Genomic DNA, 17,073 nt, shown 5'->3' with positions numbered 1-17,073 from the left:
CCCCCTGTGGTTTGCCTAATGTTCACTTTACCTCCCTATGGTTTGGGAACCTACAATTTGACTCCCTGTCGTTTCAACTAAAGTAAAAGTCTAACGGAAAACATCTAAACTAACGTCTGAAAGGAAAATGTCAAAATTGCCCCTCTATAAGGGTTTTGCGTTAAGTACCAAAACCCCCCCCGTGGTTTGTCAAATGTACACTTTACCTCCCTATGGTTTGAAAATATACAATTTAACTCCCTGTCGTTTCACCTAAAGTGAAAATCTAACAGAAATTCCGTTAAATACACTTTAGTTGAAACGACAGGGAGTCAAATTGTAGGTTTCCAAACCATAGGGAGGTAAAGTGAACATTAGGCAAACCACAGGGAGGTTTTTGGTATTTAACCCAAAAAATTAAGAAGGCATACTTTGACTTGGAGTGAGAACCTAAGAATGACATGCTCTAAGGAGGCATCATGAACTCACCGAACTTCATTAGGAAAAGAACGGTTTCCAAACCAATCAATTCTGCTTAATTAGTCACGAGCATTTCAATACATATTCCTCAAGTGCCAAACATTAGTCAATTATTCGTTCCAGCATGGATGACATTATTATGAGTTGTCCATCTACATTTATCCAAAACTAAATGCTCAAGCCTACAGCAATTCGAAAATAGCTGTTGATTTGAAGAATTATCTGGAAAAGTTATGCACTCAAGATGTAAGGTCTTCAAACTAGAAAAACAGATATTAGATGGAAGATTGGAACATTATAGCCTAGCTTCAGTTTGAAAGAAATGAGAGATTCAAGAGAACATGCAGAACTTGGAAGGTTGAATGGGCCATAAAATTCCGAAAAACTAAGATTAAGCTCTCTAACATTGCACAGGAATGAATGAAGAAGCAATGGATCATGCAAGTCACGACATGAAATTGACAGTTTATCAATATATGTTTCTCGATGAATCACTCTGTTCAAAAGGTTCACAAACAGCATCCTGTCTCCTTGAGAATGTTCATCAAACACATAATGAGAAACAGAAAGCCACAGTCCTTTCCATCTTTTTGACCGGACACTTGTTCTCATGGCATCTTTTGTAGGAACTAGTGATAGAATGCAACCAAGAACAGCATTAGGCAAGCTGCTAATCATATCACTACTATCACTACAATTAGCAATATGCAGTTGTTTGGGACTGGTGGAGCCTCTACTGCTGGCTAGCTTCAAATTTGGGTCCATCACAACTAACTTCCTATCAAAAAACTGTTACCATTAAATTCTACGTATTGTACGAGAACAGATACTATTCACTATCCAAGAGAAGGGGAAATTCAATGAGAAACAAATCTAATGCAAGAACATAAAAATATCCCATCATTCAATACTAACATTTCTATCCATCAATTACAGAATAATCAGAATGAGATTACAAATATAAGTTACTTCTTTAGCTCAATACAAGTAATACATGTTCTTTGAAGATTCAAATATTTTATGTTTCTCATTAGTATCAAGACGCGTAGTTTAATAGCAGTGTGTTATATAAAGTAGTATGTTATATAGAAACAAAGAAAAGCCTACAATGATTAGCCAAAAAATGAACTTCTAGTTCAGCTTGTCTCAACTATGGATATTGGGTGGTTCTTTTAGTGAAGATCTTAACAGCATTGAAGTGACGATCTTAATACATTCAAGTAAGTAAACCAAAGAAAGCAGAACATTCATTAGTCCATGGCAAAAATACCATTCCTATAATTGCATTAACATGACTACAAGCAACTCACCAGGGCAAATTATAATCTAGAAAACTTATCTGATTATTCTCATAATCAGATTGAAGAATTCAAAAAATCACATCTGATATCTAGAAATCAACCACTCAATATTTATAGATTAGCGCTTCAATATACAAATGCAAGGAATTCATAGAGAATCTAGGATGCCAAGAACGAGCAAATTATCTCTGCCTTATGACAAGAATAAAAAATCCTTACTTTGCAATCTCCTGCTTATCCTTTTTTTTTTATTAGTAACAAGAAGCACCAGCGTATAATCCATTAAACCCAGAAAAAAGGTGCCACCACATGTTTTTAAGAAATTCCTTAGATTGATTTGAAGACCTAGAGCAACCAAAAATATAGATAAGTCTCAATCAACTACGTATCTCAACATGCATAACTTTTAACTGCAACATCTGAGAGCCTAAATTGCAAATAACATAATTTAGCAAAACATGAGCTTGAACTTGGTGGTGCTGAACCATACCTTGTCATGGAGCGAGCTAAATAAAAGAAGGCCATGTGTTTGATTCTTATTGGTGTAGTTAGGAGTTTGTTAGAAATTGATAGGTTTATAAGCAGGCATCTCTGCTTCGTTGTAATGAGTTTTTGGAATTATTCCCTTAGATTCGTCTGAATTAACTTGAGGAGCAATCCTCATTTTTCCCTCCCAAATTTTCCTTCAATCTTTCCCCTTCTTAGCTAAATCCATTATTTCTGTTCTTGTAATTTGTTTTCCAGATTCAATTAATGAAAGTTGAAGTTCATTCGTTCACTATTTCATTGATTCATCATTAATTGGTTTCCTTCATTTGAGCTTAATTCCTTATGCTTCCTGCAAACTCTGGTTTCTCTAGTTTCTGTACCATAACAGTGGTATCAGAGCAGCTACGATCCGTCTGGGTTTGGTTGCTTGATTAGAAATCTTTCCTCCTAATTTTTCCTTCACTTCTGATTCACCTTCATCCCTATCCATCTTCATCTCTTTTCTGACAAATCAATATATATATATGAAGACCCTTGAAGAAATCTCTAAAATGCTGAATTACTTCCTGGTAGAGCATAATAAGCCTAAACAAGCAACTAACGTAGTAGAGTACTATGAGGAATTTGAAGAGTGGAGAAACGAGATGTTGGCTTTGAAACCAGAACTAAGTGAGGAATACTTTATTGATGATTTTAACTTTGGGCTTGATTGGAATATCCAGATGAAGCTAAAGGGATTTAGGAGTCCACCCAAGATCTTGTATGAAGCATATCTCCGAGCAATAATCGAGGAAGCCGTGATGGAGAAGCATGATTCTACTCTTGATTCACCAAAAGGAGAGCAGCTTATGAAAGAAAATGAGGGTATAGAGGCTGAACACAATGATATAATCACTAACTTGAAGGATGAAAGTGTAGTCAGCCACATTTTGATGGGTTGTGCCAAAGGACTCCAATGGATTTTTTAGAGGAGAACCAACATAAAACATCAGCAAGGGAATATCAAGAAGAAAAAGCTAAAAACCAAGTGTTTGATAGATTGGCTCACCATGATTGTGTTATCTCTCAAGGGCTTAGCTATGAATTGCTTACAGGGGAGCTAGGTTGGCAACAAGGCTCTATAGACAAGGAAATATTTAACTCTGCTTCACCGCTCCACTGTCCCAGAAATTGGTCTTCGGTCAGTCGTGAGGTAAAGCAAAAGTTCACTGAGGTAAAAATCAATTGGAATTAGTTATCCTGTAGTGGTTATCGGTTTGGAAACTGTTCTTCATATCTAAAATCTATGTTATCATCTAAACTTGTGAAAATGGATAATGATGAACAAAAGCTTGATGGTGCCGTAAATATTGTTCCTTCGCAACAAAGTAGACCACTTGATGACTTGATATTTGATCCTGGGGGTGGTACTAAAATAGAAATGAACAAAGACTGTAATGATTCCAAATTTGGTGCGGTTTCGATGCAAGATATATTTTACATAGCAATAGTTGAACACCTCGTTTGCTTGATCCAAGGGTTGCCTAAATTAAGTAAGGACTGCAATCCTAATGTTGCTGTGGATGAGTACTGCTCAGTGTCTTCATTTTGGATAGTGAAAAACATTGCACTTGGGGTGAAAAAAGATGCAAATGCATTCATTTTCGTGTTCAACCCTGGTGACGTTATCTTGCTTGAAAACTTCAGCAATGGACAATTGAAATATGTACAGGAGTGCAGCTTCAAATTGCTTGAAAGAAGATGTCCACAGAAAGGAGAAGTAGAGAAGTGTACAACAGTTATCTATGGTGTCCGCATTTCCATTTTGCAACTTTCTACTCTTGCTATATGTGGTCACCAAAGTAAAATTATGATTATGGAGGTTGGGGAAAGTGAACTTCTTAATGAGAAATCTTCCCAATCTTTGTTATGGTGTAGTCAAATTGACTTTAGTAAGGATAATAACACATTGGTTTACGGCATATTACCAGCAATAGTGTTTCAAGATAGGGATATCATACAGGTACATGCACCAGTGAAAGCTATATCAGTACTTGCTAATTTCTTGGAATTAAAAGAGGGAACCAATAGGTACTTTGGTCTGCAATTTCTGGCTAGCTTGGCCTGTAATGGCTACATAGGAATTCTCCTATCTGTTTTTAATCCAGGAGTAATAGCAGGACTTCTAACCTTGCTCGGTTGTGTTGATGCTAACCTGCAAGACCTTTTAAAGGCAGTAGAGAAATTCCTTGGTTTGCATTATCCGGATCTAGTTGCTCTTAAAAGATTATATATGGTTGGTGGTGCTACTTCTAGAATTTCAGCTCTTGTTGCTCAGCTAAAACTAATTCCAGGACCTGATTTTGAGAGTGATGGGCAATTTAGAACTTTAAAGGTTGTAAACATTTGGAGCCACAAGGCCTGGCTGACCACCAAACTTGTGAACTCCCAATTCCTTTACTTGATTCTTTTGTTTCAGATATGCAAAAATTGGCAGCTGAACTTCTTTTGCACGTGCTTATGGAAGATCAATCTCAGAAGAATCAGCAAGCTTTGCCATTTTCTTATACTACTTGCTTGCTGCGAATTGCCAAATATCAATCTGAAGACTTTGTTTGGAAGCCTGGAACTTTGTTTGACATCCTTGAGGACAAGGATTGTTTAAGGGGGGGGCTTTGTCATGGAGCGAGCTAAATAAAAGAAGGCCATGTGTTTGATTCTTATTGGTGTAGTTAGGAGTTTGTTAGAAATTGATAGGTTTATAAGCAGGCATCTCTGCTTCGTTGTAATGAGTTTTTGGAATTATTCCCTCAGATTCGTCTGAATTAACTTGAGGAGCAAACCTCATTTTTCCCTCCCAAATTTTCCTTCAATCTTTCCCCTTCTTAGCTAAATCCATTATTTCTGTTCTTGTAATTTGTTTTCCAGATTCAATTAATGAAAGTTGAAGTTCATTCGTTCACTATTTCATTGATTCATCATTAATTGGTTTCCTTCATTTGAGCTTAATTCCTTATGCTTCCTGCAAACTCTGGTTTCTCTGGTTTCTGTACCATAACATACCTCCAGATCCACGGCCAAAGCCAGGCCTTCCACCAGAACCCCTGAAAAGCAGGCTGGTAATCCGCAGGACCTCCACCTTTCTCACCACCAAACTCACTAGGAGGTCCACGGGACCAGTACGATACCCCTCCCTGTCACCAAATCTGGGCCTATCCCCATCAAACCTTGGTGGTCCGCGAGGGCGGTCACTAGGAGGTCCACTCATAGGACGACCGAGGGGCCTGGCGGACTTCTTAAGAGTAGCAGGAACAATTTCAGAGGGAAGATTGAGGTAAATCCTCAGGAACTCGATGCCGTCGTTCGTAAGATACCAGTAGTAATGCATCCAAGCGAAGGTTTCCCGGACGTTCTCCTTGGACTTGAAGCTCTGCATCAGCTTAATCACCTGCAAGTTTGGGACATTGATCTCGGGATGCTTCACCAAATTAAAATCTTTCTTCGCATAGCAAACTCCCTCTTGGAACAGGTACTTGGAGATCTCTCTCCTGTTCTTCTCTGGAATTATCATGGCTATTGTTGAGAATTGGGAAGATGAAGGAGAAGGAGCACGACGACGACGGAGAGAGAGGCAGAGAGATAATAAAATGAACGCCAGCGGCCTTCGGTGACCCGATTGTGCAGCAGCTCCTCCTCTTGATTAGGGATTTTTGCTGCACCGATCTAGGGATTTTTGCTATCTGCAACTCCACAAAATCTAAACAAATCTTTTGGATAGCTCAAATTAGGGATGAAAATGGTGGCTCAAAGTGATTTTTTGGATAATTTCAGCAAGATGGCAATGGAGAGAAGAAGAAGATGATAGTGTCCTAAACTGGCAAAAAGAGGGAAAGAAAATTTTGTCTGAAATTTTTGCTAAGTGTTGTGAGTGTTTTTATCAAACAACAAAGCCAAAACTATGTCGTTTCTGCTTCTTTTGTTCACCCGCCTGTACTTCTTCAATTTTCAGCTTCCCGCTTCCATTTTAGCTAAGACCAAAAAATAACACTTTCATCCTTTTTTGTATGGCTAATTGATCAAATTATTGTTCGAAAAAAAATTGCAACAATAAGGTTATTATTTTGAGCTTTTTTACTTAACAAGTTGTATCTGGAACTTTATTTGTTACATTAAAACTTTGAAAATTTAGTGTTTTTGGAAAATTTTTGGAAAATTTAGTGTTTCTGGGATTAATTTAGTGTTTTTGAAAATTAGTGTTTTTGGAATATTTAGTGTCTTATTATGTTTATGATTCAAAAAAATCTTTTAATGCAAATATTTTTGGTATTAATTTAATAATTTTATTAATTATGTACGAAATTGTGGTCTGACAAAACCTAACAATCTGTTTAGTTGATTAATTAACCAAAATAGTTTGCTAATACATGCATGAAACACTAAATGTATTTGGTACAAATACAGATTTATAAACCATAAATAATGTGACTATTGTAATTAATAATAAACTCCAACCATGCTATTGTCAAGATTTTACTTAATTTCATGTTGAATTTTATTGTTCTTTGCCATTATTTTTACACTATGCTAGTCAATAATTTTTCATGTGTTGTCAAGACAATTAGATTGGGAATCTATGATATTTTTTAACCTTAGCTAAGTTCGATACAAGTTATTAACTAAGGTTGGAACAATTTTAAAAATATGTATATATATTTTATTACAATATCTTTCTCATTTTACTAATGAAAAACATCAACTAAAGTGTAAAGGATAGGGTGGCATAATAAAATTAATGAAATCGGTTTATCACATACGAGGCTAAATTGTAAAAGATAAGGTGTCATGATAGAGTTAATGGAATCAGTTTATTACATATGGGGCTAAAATGTAAAATTTAGAGTGTCATAATAAGATTAATAAAATTTATTTATCACATATAAGCCACATTGAAAAAATTAGGGTGGCATAGTAGAAATAATGAAAGTGAGTTAGGAACAAGCACTTTAAAAATATGTTTATGATTCTAAAAAAGATATTTTAATGCAAATATTTTTTGTATCAATTTAATAATTTTATCAATTATGCACGAATTGTGGTCTGACAAGACCAAACAATCTGTTTAGTTGATCAAATAACCAAAATGGTTTACTGCCCCCGCGTGAATGGTCCAGCGGCAGCGCCTCTCACCAGTGAGGTCACAAGTTCGAGTCTCCGCTCCGCTGAATTCCTCCGCCCACTTAACGTGTTCGGGCCGGGTTGGGGCGCCGGGCCCGAGCCGCAGGGGATTAGTCGGGTCCCGTAAGGATTGACCCGGACACCCCTGTGTCGACAAAAAAAAAAAAAAAAAAACCAAAATGGTTTACTAATACATGCATGAAACACTAAATCTATTTGATACATGTACTGATTCATAAACCATAAATAATTTGATTGTTGTAAATTGTAATACATAACAAACTCCAGTCATGGAATTGTCAAGATTTTTACTTAATTTCATATTAAATTTTATTATTCTGTTCCATTATTTTCACACTATGTTAATCAGTAATTTCCCATATTTTGTCAAGAGAACTAAATAAAAAATTCATGATATTTTTAAACTTTATAACAAGGTATTAGCTATGTTTGGAATAATTGAAAAATAGGTAAACATTGTTTTTTACAATATATTCCTCATTTTGCTAATGATAAACACAACTTAAAGTGTAAAAGCATAGGGTGGCATAATAAAATTAATAAAAATTTTCTTTATCACATACGAGACTAAATTGCAAAAGATAAGGTGTCATAGTAGAGTTAATGAGATTAGTTTACAAAATACGGGGCTGAAATGTAAAAGTTCGAGTGTCATAATATAATTAATTAAATTTACTTGCAGTGTATGGGCCATATAAAAAAAATTAAGGTGGTATATGGGGTTAAAATATAAAAGTTAGGGTGTCATAGTAGAATTAATAAAATTTGTTTACAACACATGGGTCATATTGAAAAAATTAAGGTGGTATATGGGGTCAAAATGTAAAAGTTAGGGTGTCATTGTGAGGACTCGCAAAAAAAAAAGCCCTTTTATTTGGAATTATTATTTATTAAAGCCCTACTACCCAATTATTCTCTAATAAGTGCAAATGAACCTAGAAAGTAGGGTTTCACTCTTTGTTTTCAAGATTGGAGCAAATTAGGGTTTTCGCGATTTTTCGCCGGATGATTTTTCGGTACGGAGCAAGGACCAAATTTGGTGATTAAAAGTGACTTTTAAGTGAGAAATAATATGTAATTAGGAGCAATGATATAAGGTTAGTGAATAGGAAGTAAAAACCCTAGTACGTGTGTTTTAATGAAAAACGGCGCGAACCGACGTGTACCGTGTACTACCGATTTAACCACCACTTGATCACCACTTTCTTACCATACAGGCTCATTACTAATTGAGCAAAATATCTTCCCCCTCATGATTATCTCTTGACCGAAATTTGTGGCTCAAATGCAAGGAAAGAAAGAGAAAATTTTGTGGTTGATGTTAAGCCAAGTGTTAGCCAAACTTGTGGCTAGAATTAATTCTTATCTTTCTACCTTCTTATAAGACAAACTTAGCTTAATCTCCTTCCTTTTCTTCTTCATCTTAGCCGAGCAAGAGAGAGAGAAAGGGAGAGCAAGAGAAAACAAATTCCTTCTTGATTTACACCAACCAAGTGCTAAAATCGAATTCTAAACCGATTGATTGTAAGTTTGGAAGCTTGGGAAGCTAAGGGAACCAAAAACTTCAAGAAATAGTGGAGGATCACTCTTGCAAGCCTTCTTTTTGAGGTATAAAATCTGATCTATGGCTTTGATCCTTTTATTCTTGTTTAAGATGTTAAATAGTCCATGTTTTGGGTTTGATTACAAGTGATGCAAGTTGTTGTGGTGATTTTTGGATGAAATATGTAAGTTAGAGTTTGATTAATTTCTGTCTAAACTTGTTGTATAGTTAGTATATGTTGTATATAAGGTTATATAGGGGGTTTTGGTAGCAAGTGTAGCAAGAAATTAAGAAAACTATCATTGAAACCAAAAGATTTCAGATTTCTGGAAATTTTCATCCTATTTTGCCCGTTTTTGTTGCACCATTTTAGAGGCCGAATTAGGCTTGGCATAAAACATGAAAGTTGTAGATAATGGTATTTTATAGTTTCCCACAAAATTTCAGCTCAATCGGAGCAATGTAGCCTGTGAAAAGACCAAAATACCCTCACTATTTTAAGATTTTTCCCAGTAGTCCGTTTGGTCAGTTTATCCAGTTTATCATGTTTATTCACTAGGATCTGTACTGATTTAGCCTTTTTCCAAAACATGAAAGTTTTATTACTCTGTCTTAGCTTTTAAACGCATCCAAGAACACCTTAAACGGACCTTGGTAGCCTAAGATACGACCATTCTAGTCTAGTGCGGTTAATTAGCCGTCAAGTTGGAAGTTGGTTCTGTAACTTGGGAATATGACCAGTTTACCCTGGAAATCCGACTAAGTGACCTTCATGGAAGTTGTAGGCCTTTGTTTTAGCTTCGAATTGGTATAAGTTGTACCTCAATCCGATAAGCGTAGCCTCGGATGTGTTCTTTCCGCAACCACACGTCAAATCTGTCTTTTGTAACTTCATTTCCGCACTTGATATTAGCTTAATTTTTGTTCTTGTACTGTTTTGAGCCTATGGAATGGCTATTGAACTGAAATTGTGTTATGGATAACTTTGGGTTGGATTGAATAAAAGAATTTAAGCCTAAATGGCTGGAAATTGGGTAAACACAAAGGGTATGCTGCCCAAATTTACGCTAGAGGACTAGAAGACTATACTTATACTTTGTACTAGTAGTTATTCGGATTTTCTTTGATTTACTTAAACTTTGGAGGGGTTTAACTGTAATATTTTCTCTTGGCTATTATTAGGGTTTCTTGGCAATTAAGAGTGTTATCCGGGAGGATACTTTGGACATTATTTTGCTTAAATAGATGAGTGTTCTATATACATTTTGTTTCTATGACTATGTGGATTGTTGTGACTATGTGGTTATTTGTGAACATTTGATTAAATGTTAATTGTTTTCTACGATTTCTAAAATGAACTTTTGCTAGGTGAGTGTGTACTTTATCGCACTCGACGTAAATAAATATGAGATTCTTGGTATTTAAATGTTGAAATATTAGTTGCGCATGAATGTAAGCCTTTTGGCTGAACTGGTCCCTTGCCTTTGTTACCGATCGACTCGAGCCAGAAGCGGACTCGGTCGGGCGATTTGGTGACCTGAGTGCACATTTGGTATACTCGAGTATTACCTTGTAGTCCGGTCAACGTCCGGATGGGTGGAGTCCGGTCAACGTCCGGATGGGGGGGAAAGCCTGGCCAATGTCCAGGAGGAGGTAAACAAGAATGAACAAACGAACGTCAAAAAAAAAAAAGGGGTTTTACTTACACAGATGCAATTTTAAATAATTGGAGAAGGAAATGAATGGGGAACGAACAACGAATTGCTCCTCGTGAGCCTGTATCCTTTTAATGAATGTATTATAATTGCTTTATATTGGACATGTTTTCTGGATTATTTGTTATTACATGATTAATGTCCCTGTTCAATTACTTGTTTTTGTATATAGAATCTCACTGAGCTTTTAACTCACCCCTTTAGTTTGTTTTCCTTAACAGGGGAAGGCGAGCAAGGACGAGAGCTCAGTTTAGACTAGCCTAGACTAGTTTTTGGTTTTGTAATGGTTCTCGCCCTAGTGCTTGGCACGGGCTGGATGTGTGGTGAACTGAGAACCTTTGTATATTCGATGTTTGTACTCCCTTTTGAGATAGTAATGTACATAAGTTTTGCATTAAGTTTTGGATCGTCATTATATTTATTCCCGTGATTTATTTCGATTTTAATTGAGGATTGAAGTGAACGAGTGAGTCCTGGCGAGAGCGGGGCAGGCGACCCGCCGAACCCTTTGGTACGCCCTAGGGGGAAGTGGGGTCGTCACAGTCATAGTTGAATTAATAAAATTTATTTACAACACATGGGCCATATTCCAAAAATTAAGATGGTATATGGGGTTAAAATGTAAAAGTTAGGGTGTCATGGCAAAATTAATAAAATTTATTTACAACACATGGGCCATATTAAAAAAATTAAGGTGGTATATGGGGTCAAAATGTAAAAGTTAGGGTGTTATGGTAAAATTAATAAAACTTAATTACAACATATGGGCCATATTGAAAATATTATGGTGACATAGTAGAATTAGCGAAAGTGAGATGGGAATAAATGATTTGAACAGTGATGACTAGTTGTTGTCACTAATTTAGAACTGGAAACCATATTGTAACGATATTTTAAGTTGTCACTGTAGGACGAGTTTCAGTGACAACATGTTTTCTAGTCGTCACAACGGTGATCTCCCGCCACACTGGATAGTTGCGCGCCATCCATATTGTGACGACTTATCTTGTGTTGTCACTGTTGACGGGTGAACCCACGATCAAGTATGACGATATTAAAAGTCGTCACTAAAGTTTTCAATTGTGACAACTTTCTCTCTTGTCGCAGAGAATATTGTCACAAAAGGCCAAATTTCTTGTAGTGTAACTTGGTAGTAATTATTATACGATTAGAACTGTTGCTACAAAGAAAATATATTTGTAAAGTGGATTGAATTATACCTCGAATTTTGTATGTTTGACAAATTTCCTATCTTGATTGAATTTTACAAATTGAGTGATGATTTTGGTCAATATTTGCATTATTTATTTTATGATCATTCTATAAGAGGGAAATTATCAAAAGAAAAAAAAAAAGAAGAAGAACAAGAAAAAGAAAAGCAATAATAATAATAATAAAAATTTCTACTCCAATGATTCTAGAACCTAGTAACCGGGAGTTGGCATTTACAAATCTCAACTTTTGTTTAGAACGGTTTTTGAATTAAGAGTATGCAAAGCAACTTTAGTAAGTGAAGTGTTGAGTAACTGGGAATCTTCATCTACAAATGTCGATCTTCGTATCAAAGACATAATCACTACTGAAGGAAGCCCTTACTATGAATAACTCCCTCGGAAAAAAAATAATAATAAATGATGATCATGAAATTTGTATGCTTTGACTTGACCTGGAAGAATTGCTTAAGAGTAAAATTGAGTTGAGAATAGAAAGTGAGTTGAACTAATCTTAAATTTCGGGTATAATTTATCTCCTTTGCTTTATATGATGAGTATTTGGGGCATTTAGAATGGTTGTATAATGATTATCTACTTTGTTAATAAAGGCTTGCAATTTGAAAGATATTTGACCAGAAAAAAAAAATACTTGAATTGTTGTTTTGATTTGGAATTTCTTATTGCTTGAGGACAAGCAATGGTTCAAGTGTGGGGGTATTTGACAAGGGTTTATTTTACGTATTTTTAAGTGCATTTTATTAGTTGATTTTGGTTTAATTATTTAGTTTTATAACTAAAATAGCTAGGTTTTGGTAAAAATATACATTTTTGGTAAAAGTGGCTAATATTGCATTTCTATTGATTTTAGTGGTAAAAACTTCATTTTATGCGGGATTAAATGATTCAATCACCAAAGAATGTCAAGTGAGGTGAAAAATAGATAATTGGTGATGAATTCAAGTGGTTAAAAGAGCAATGAAGTGAAAAATGTTCAAGTGAGAAAATGCAAGTCAAGACAGTTTTGACACTCTTCGGTATTTCGACTATATCTGGAGCTACACTTATCGGATTGAGGTGATCTTTATACTTAAAACTAAGAAAGAGACCTACAATTGGTATGAAGACATCGAAATCCAATTTTGCTGTTTTCATAGACAAAAAGTCGAAATACAGAAGCTGCATTCTGTGGTCGGAAATTGAAACAGGGGTTTGACCAGGTGATGGTATTTCGACCATATCTCAGCCTACAAAAGTCCAAATGGGATGATTCTTGATGCTATGGAAAGATAATTCAAAGAGCCACGACTTTCAAGCGAGCACAAGAGCAGATTCTGCCGTTTTCATGGAGAAATAATTCATGCAATCTGTCAAAAAGAAATTCCAGCAGCAAATCCTGACTTTGATACATGTGCAACTTTTCTTGAAGACTTTTTGTGTATTTTAGTTGAATTTGCAGCTGCAATTTTGGAGATTCTTGACAATAATCAAGAATTGAGGTCATGGATGATAATTTAAGTTTTGTCTTAAACTCATCCAAATACCTATAAACACCCCTTACAATTCAAGAACAAAGGGAGACCTTTGCCAACCTTTGTTAGTAGATAGAGAGCTTAGAATAGATTAGTTTTCAAATTCAATAAAGCTCTTTGAGCTAGTTTCATTTTTAGCTCTGTTAGATATTAGTTTTCATATTTCTAAACACCTTGTTCTAGTTTTTATCTTTATAAATACACTTCTTGCTGGTTTGATTATCAAAGCTTGAGTGCTTAAAGAGTTGGAGAGTTTGTTTATTCTGTAATTGAATTAACCTTTTATCTACCACCACCTAGGGTCGGTTCTACCACCCTAATCGGATTGGTTTTAATTGCTTTTCTATGGTCGGTTTTGCATATGAGCTTTCTCTACCATTTTTCCTTCATTTCTAACTCTTCTTCTACTTTATTAGAAGTTGGAGTTATTTTGATAATCATGTCTAGCTAGCTAGATCTATCCCTTGTTCTAGGAGTAGATGAAACTGGTTGGTGCAAGATTTGGATTTGTATGCTGCTAGTTTTCACTAACCTTGTTCTTGGTAATTCATTAATCTTGATTTTCACATTTGTTAAAGCTTGATCATCTTTTGCAAATTATATCAGTTATTGTGATCGCACGACAGTGGTAAACAATAATGGAAAGAAGATTAATTGAATTCTAGCATGAAAAACACGACGGTAGTGAATCACTAGAAGGGCTTTTCATAATATTTCACAAAGGCCTAAGATCATCACCGGTTGATTTTCACCACGACAGTAGGTGGAACCTAGTGATCGTGAAAAAGCTTTTCTGCACGACAATGAGATAAGTATACATTTGGAAATGTTCCCTACCAAGACAAGAGTGAATTGTGACTACAAAGTACATGGCAAATCTGATCTTTACTAGCTAGTGGATTTAATTCCCCTAGAACATCTTTTCTTTTGACATATCTGTTAGTTGGGATTCATGCACTTAATTTGTTTTTAATTCTTTGATCAACACATAATTTGAAAAGTTTAGATAATAAGATAAGGTTTAAAACTCTGGTATTTGTTAAGTTGCTCCCTGTGGGATTCAACCCTTATACCTTTGCTATACTATATTTCGATCTGTATACTTGCAGCAAAACGAGGTATTAGGTTATAACTTGTGAGTTGATTTAATTGGTAAATTTTAATCTCTTCAATTATTATGGTTGGATGTATGATAAATATAAAGAATTTGGGTTTCGAATTCAAATTTGAATTATGTCTCATACATTTAATTGTGAAAATGTATACACTGTCAATGTATAGAAGATTAATCCTTTTTTTTAAACAAAGATGCCACGACTTTAAATTGGAGCTCGAGGTTAAAAGAAAATTTGTGTGCCTTGCTATCAATTATGTGTTGACTACTAGAATATGTGGTCAAACATCATATCTCTACTTTACATGAAGCATGAAAGGGCGATGAACAGTGCATCCCAATTGATTGTGTCGGTTATATTGTGATTTCATTGCTCATTTTGTCCTTCATGGTCTTTTGGGAGCTGCCGAGTTGCATGAGGACAATTCTTCCGCTGTTCATTTTGATTTGCTAACTTTCTTTTGGACTATCTTGTCCTTTTGTCTTGGTTATCTTGTTATTTGCGGTTCATTTTTGGACATGTTCGTCTTTTTATCGCTTTGAAAGTCATAAGATCCCATGTTTGTCTCATCATTTTGCTCCCCACAATTTTGTCGGTGGCCTTAAACCAAGTGTTTTTTTTTTGTTCTGATCATTTTGGTTCCCGCAATTCTGCCGGTGGCTTTAAACCCAGTGTTTTCTTTGTGCTTATTTGCCTGCCGTCAATTTTACTCCATTTTTTAACCATCTCCGCATTTGTTCATGTGGGTGTTTCACTGTTTCTTTTAGCAACTAAGCGGCTTTTTATATTATAGTGGTTGACGGGATACAAACCATGCATGGCGCGTCATGTTTTGCATGCACGTCCACCCTTCTTGAGCTATTTGTTTAGCTAATACTGCAATTGGGCTTTCAGCTATGTCATGTGCATTAAATGTTCATGTGAAGTCTGCTCATCATCTATCTTGTTGTTGGCCATTGACCATTTTTAATGTATTTGTAGAGTTTTTCTATCGTTTCGATTTGTATATCTGACGAGGTTTCCATCCCATTGTCTTCGTGATGCTAACTAGCGGTGTTCTGTGATCTTTCTTCTATCCTTTGCTCCATCTTCCTCCTGTGAAAACCATAAATTTCGTATTCTTTTGTAGGCATTGTACTTTCAAACATTTAATTTATGATAAATACATCAATATTTGTAAGTAAAAGTTAAAAAGTGTTACAGTAATATTCTTACAAAAAGTAATTGGTAGGTTATCTATTTAATATAAATTAAATATTTTTTAAAAAAGAAATGGTCCATAAAGTATTAACTCTTTATGACTTTCTTCCATTACATGAACAAAGTATCGGCTCTTTTAGGGTATTTTACCGTGAATCATTTAATTTTTGTTAAATATATAAATGTTTGTAACTAAAATTGAAAAAGTGTTACACTAATATTTTTATGAAAAGGAAACTGGTAGATTTTGTATTTAATATAAATTAAATATGTGAAAGTAAAAAAATATATTGCCCATAACACACTAGTTCTTTATGGATTTTTTGCATTCCATGAACAAAATACTAGCTATTTATGAGCATTTTACTCTGAATCATTTAATTTATATAAAATACATAAATGTTTGTAACTAAAATTGAAAAAGTGTTACACTAATATTTTTACGAAAGGAAAACTGGTAGATTTTGTATTTAACATAAATTAAATATGTGAAAGTAAAACAAAGAAATTGCCGATAGTATACCGGCTCTTTATCGGTTTCCTCCATTACATAAACAAAGTACTAGCTATTTATGGCATTTTACTTTGAATCATTTAATTTATATTAAATACGTAATTATTTGTAAGTAAAATTTAAGAAATGTTACACTAATATTTTTACAAAAAAGAAACTGGTAGATTTTGTATTTAACATAAATTAAATATGAAGCAACACTTACAGGTGGTTTAATTATGGGCTACATTTACTGACAAACATTTTCTAGGAGAAGGAAACTAAATATTATTTACACTTCTAGACGACAATAGCTACTATATACAAATCTTTACTCCCAATCTCATTGAAGAATTTAGAACTTGCTCATGAAAAACCTGTTCATATACTTAGATCACATTATGTTAATTGTAAATCACAAATTTCAATAATCTTATTATCTTCATAATATAGTATATATCAATCACAAAAGCCATTAAATATATAATACAAACATTCAATAAAATGTACAAACAAAACCATTAAAATTACAAATCAAAACCAAAACAAACAAGAAACCAATAATTCCATTGATCAATCATTTGATACTGCAACTTCGGATACCTACCACACAAACTTAGAGCTCAAAAACAAACACCACCAAGTCCATCCAAAAAACAAACAACGACATTGTTTATCATAAGATAAACAGTAACATTTTCGAAGCAACCAAAAACCTATTTACATATAACCAAGACAAAAAAAATATTTTATACATTACAATTACCACTACATTTAACAAAAAAAAAATAACAAACGAATTCTAACAAAATATTTTACAAACTTCACGCTGAATACACA

The 17,073-nt window shown here is 34.6% G+C and overlaps 1 protein-coding gene and 1 pseudogene across 1 annotated transcript; both read right to left on the bottom strand.

The window, feature by feature from the left end:
- Positions 1-714: 714 nt before the first annotated feature.
- On the bottom strand, positions 715-1,224 carry LOC140014183 (putative F-box/LRR-repeat protein At3g58880). The gene has a single exon (XM_072064602.1). It carries the CDS (start codon positions 1,222-1,224, stop codon positions 715-717), a length of 510 nt encoding a protein of 169 aa, XP_071920703.1.
- Positions 1,225-5,241: 4,017 nt separating this feature from the next.
- On the bottom strand, positions 5,242-5,856 carry LOC140014182 (small ribosomal subunit protein eS10z-like; annotated as a pseudogene).
- Positions 5,857-17,073: the final 11,217 nt, after the last annotated feature.

This window comes from Coffea arabica, chromosome 9c (genome assembly GCF_036785885.1).
Source record: "Coffea arabica cultivar ET-39 chromosome 9c, Coffea Arabica ET-39 HiFi, whole genome shotgun sequence".
NCBI lineage: Eukaryota > Viridiplantae > Streptophyta > Magnoliopsida > Gentianales > Rubiaceae > Coffea > Coffea arabica.
This window is presented reverse-complemented; position numbering and strand designations above follow the sequence as displayed.

Coding starts and splice junctions, on each gene's coding strand:
- LOC140014183 (XM_072064602.1), bottom strand. CDS start 1,224: ATGGACCCAAATTTGAAGCTAGCCAGCAGTAGAGGCTCCACCAGTCCC.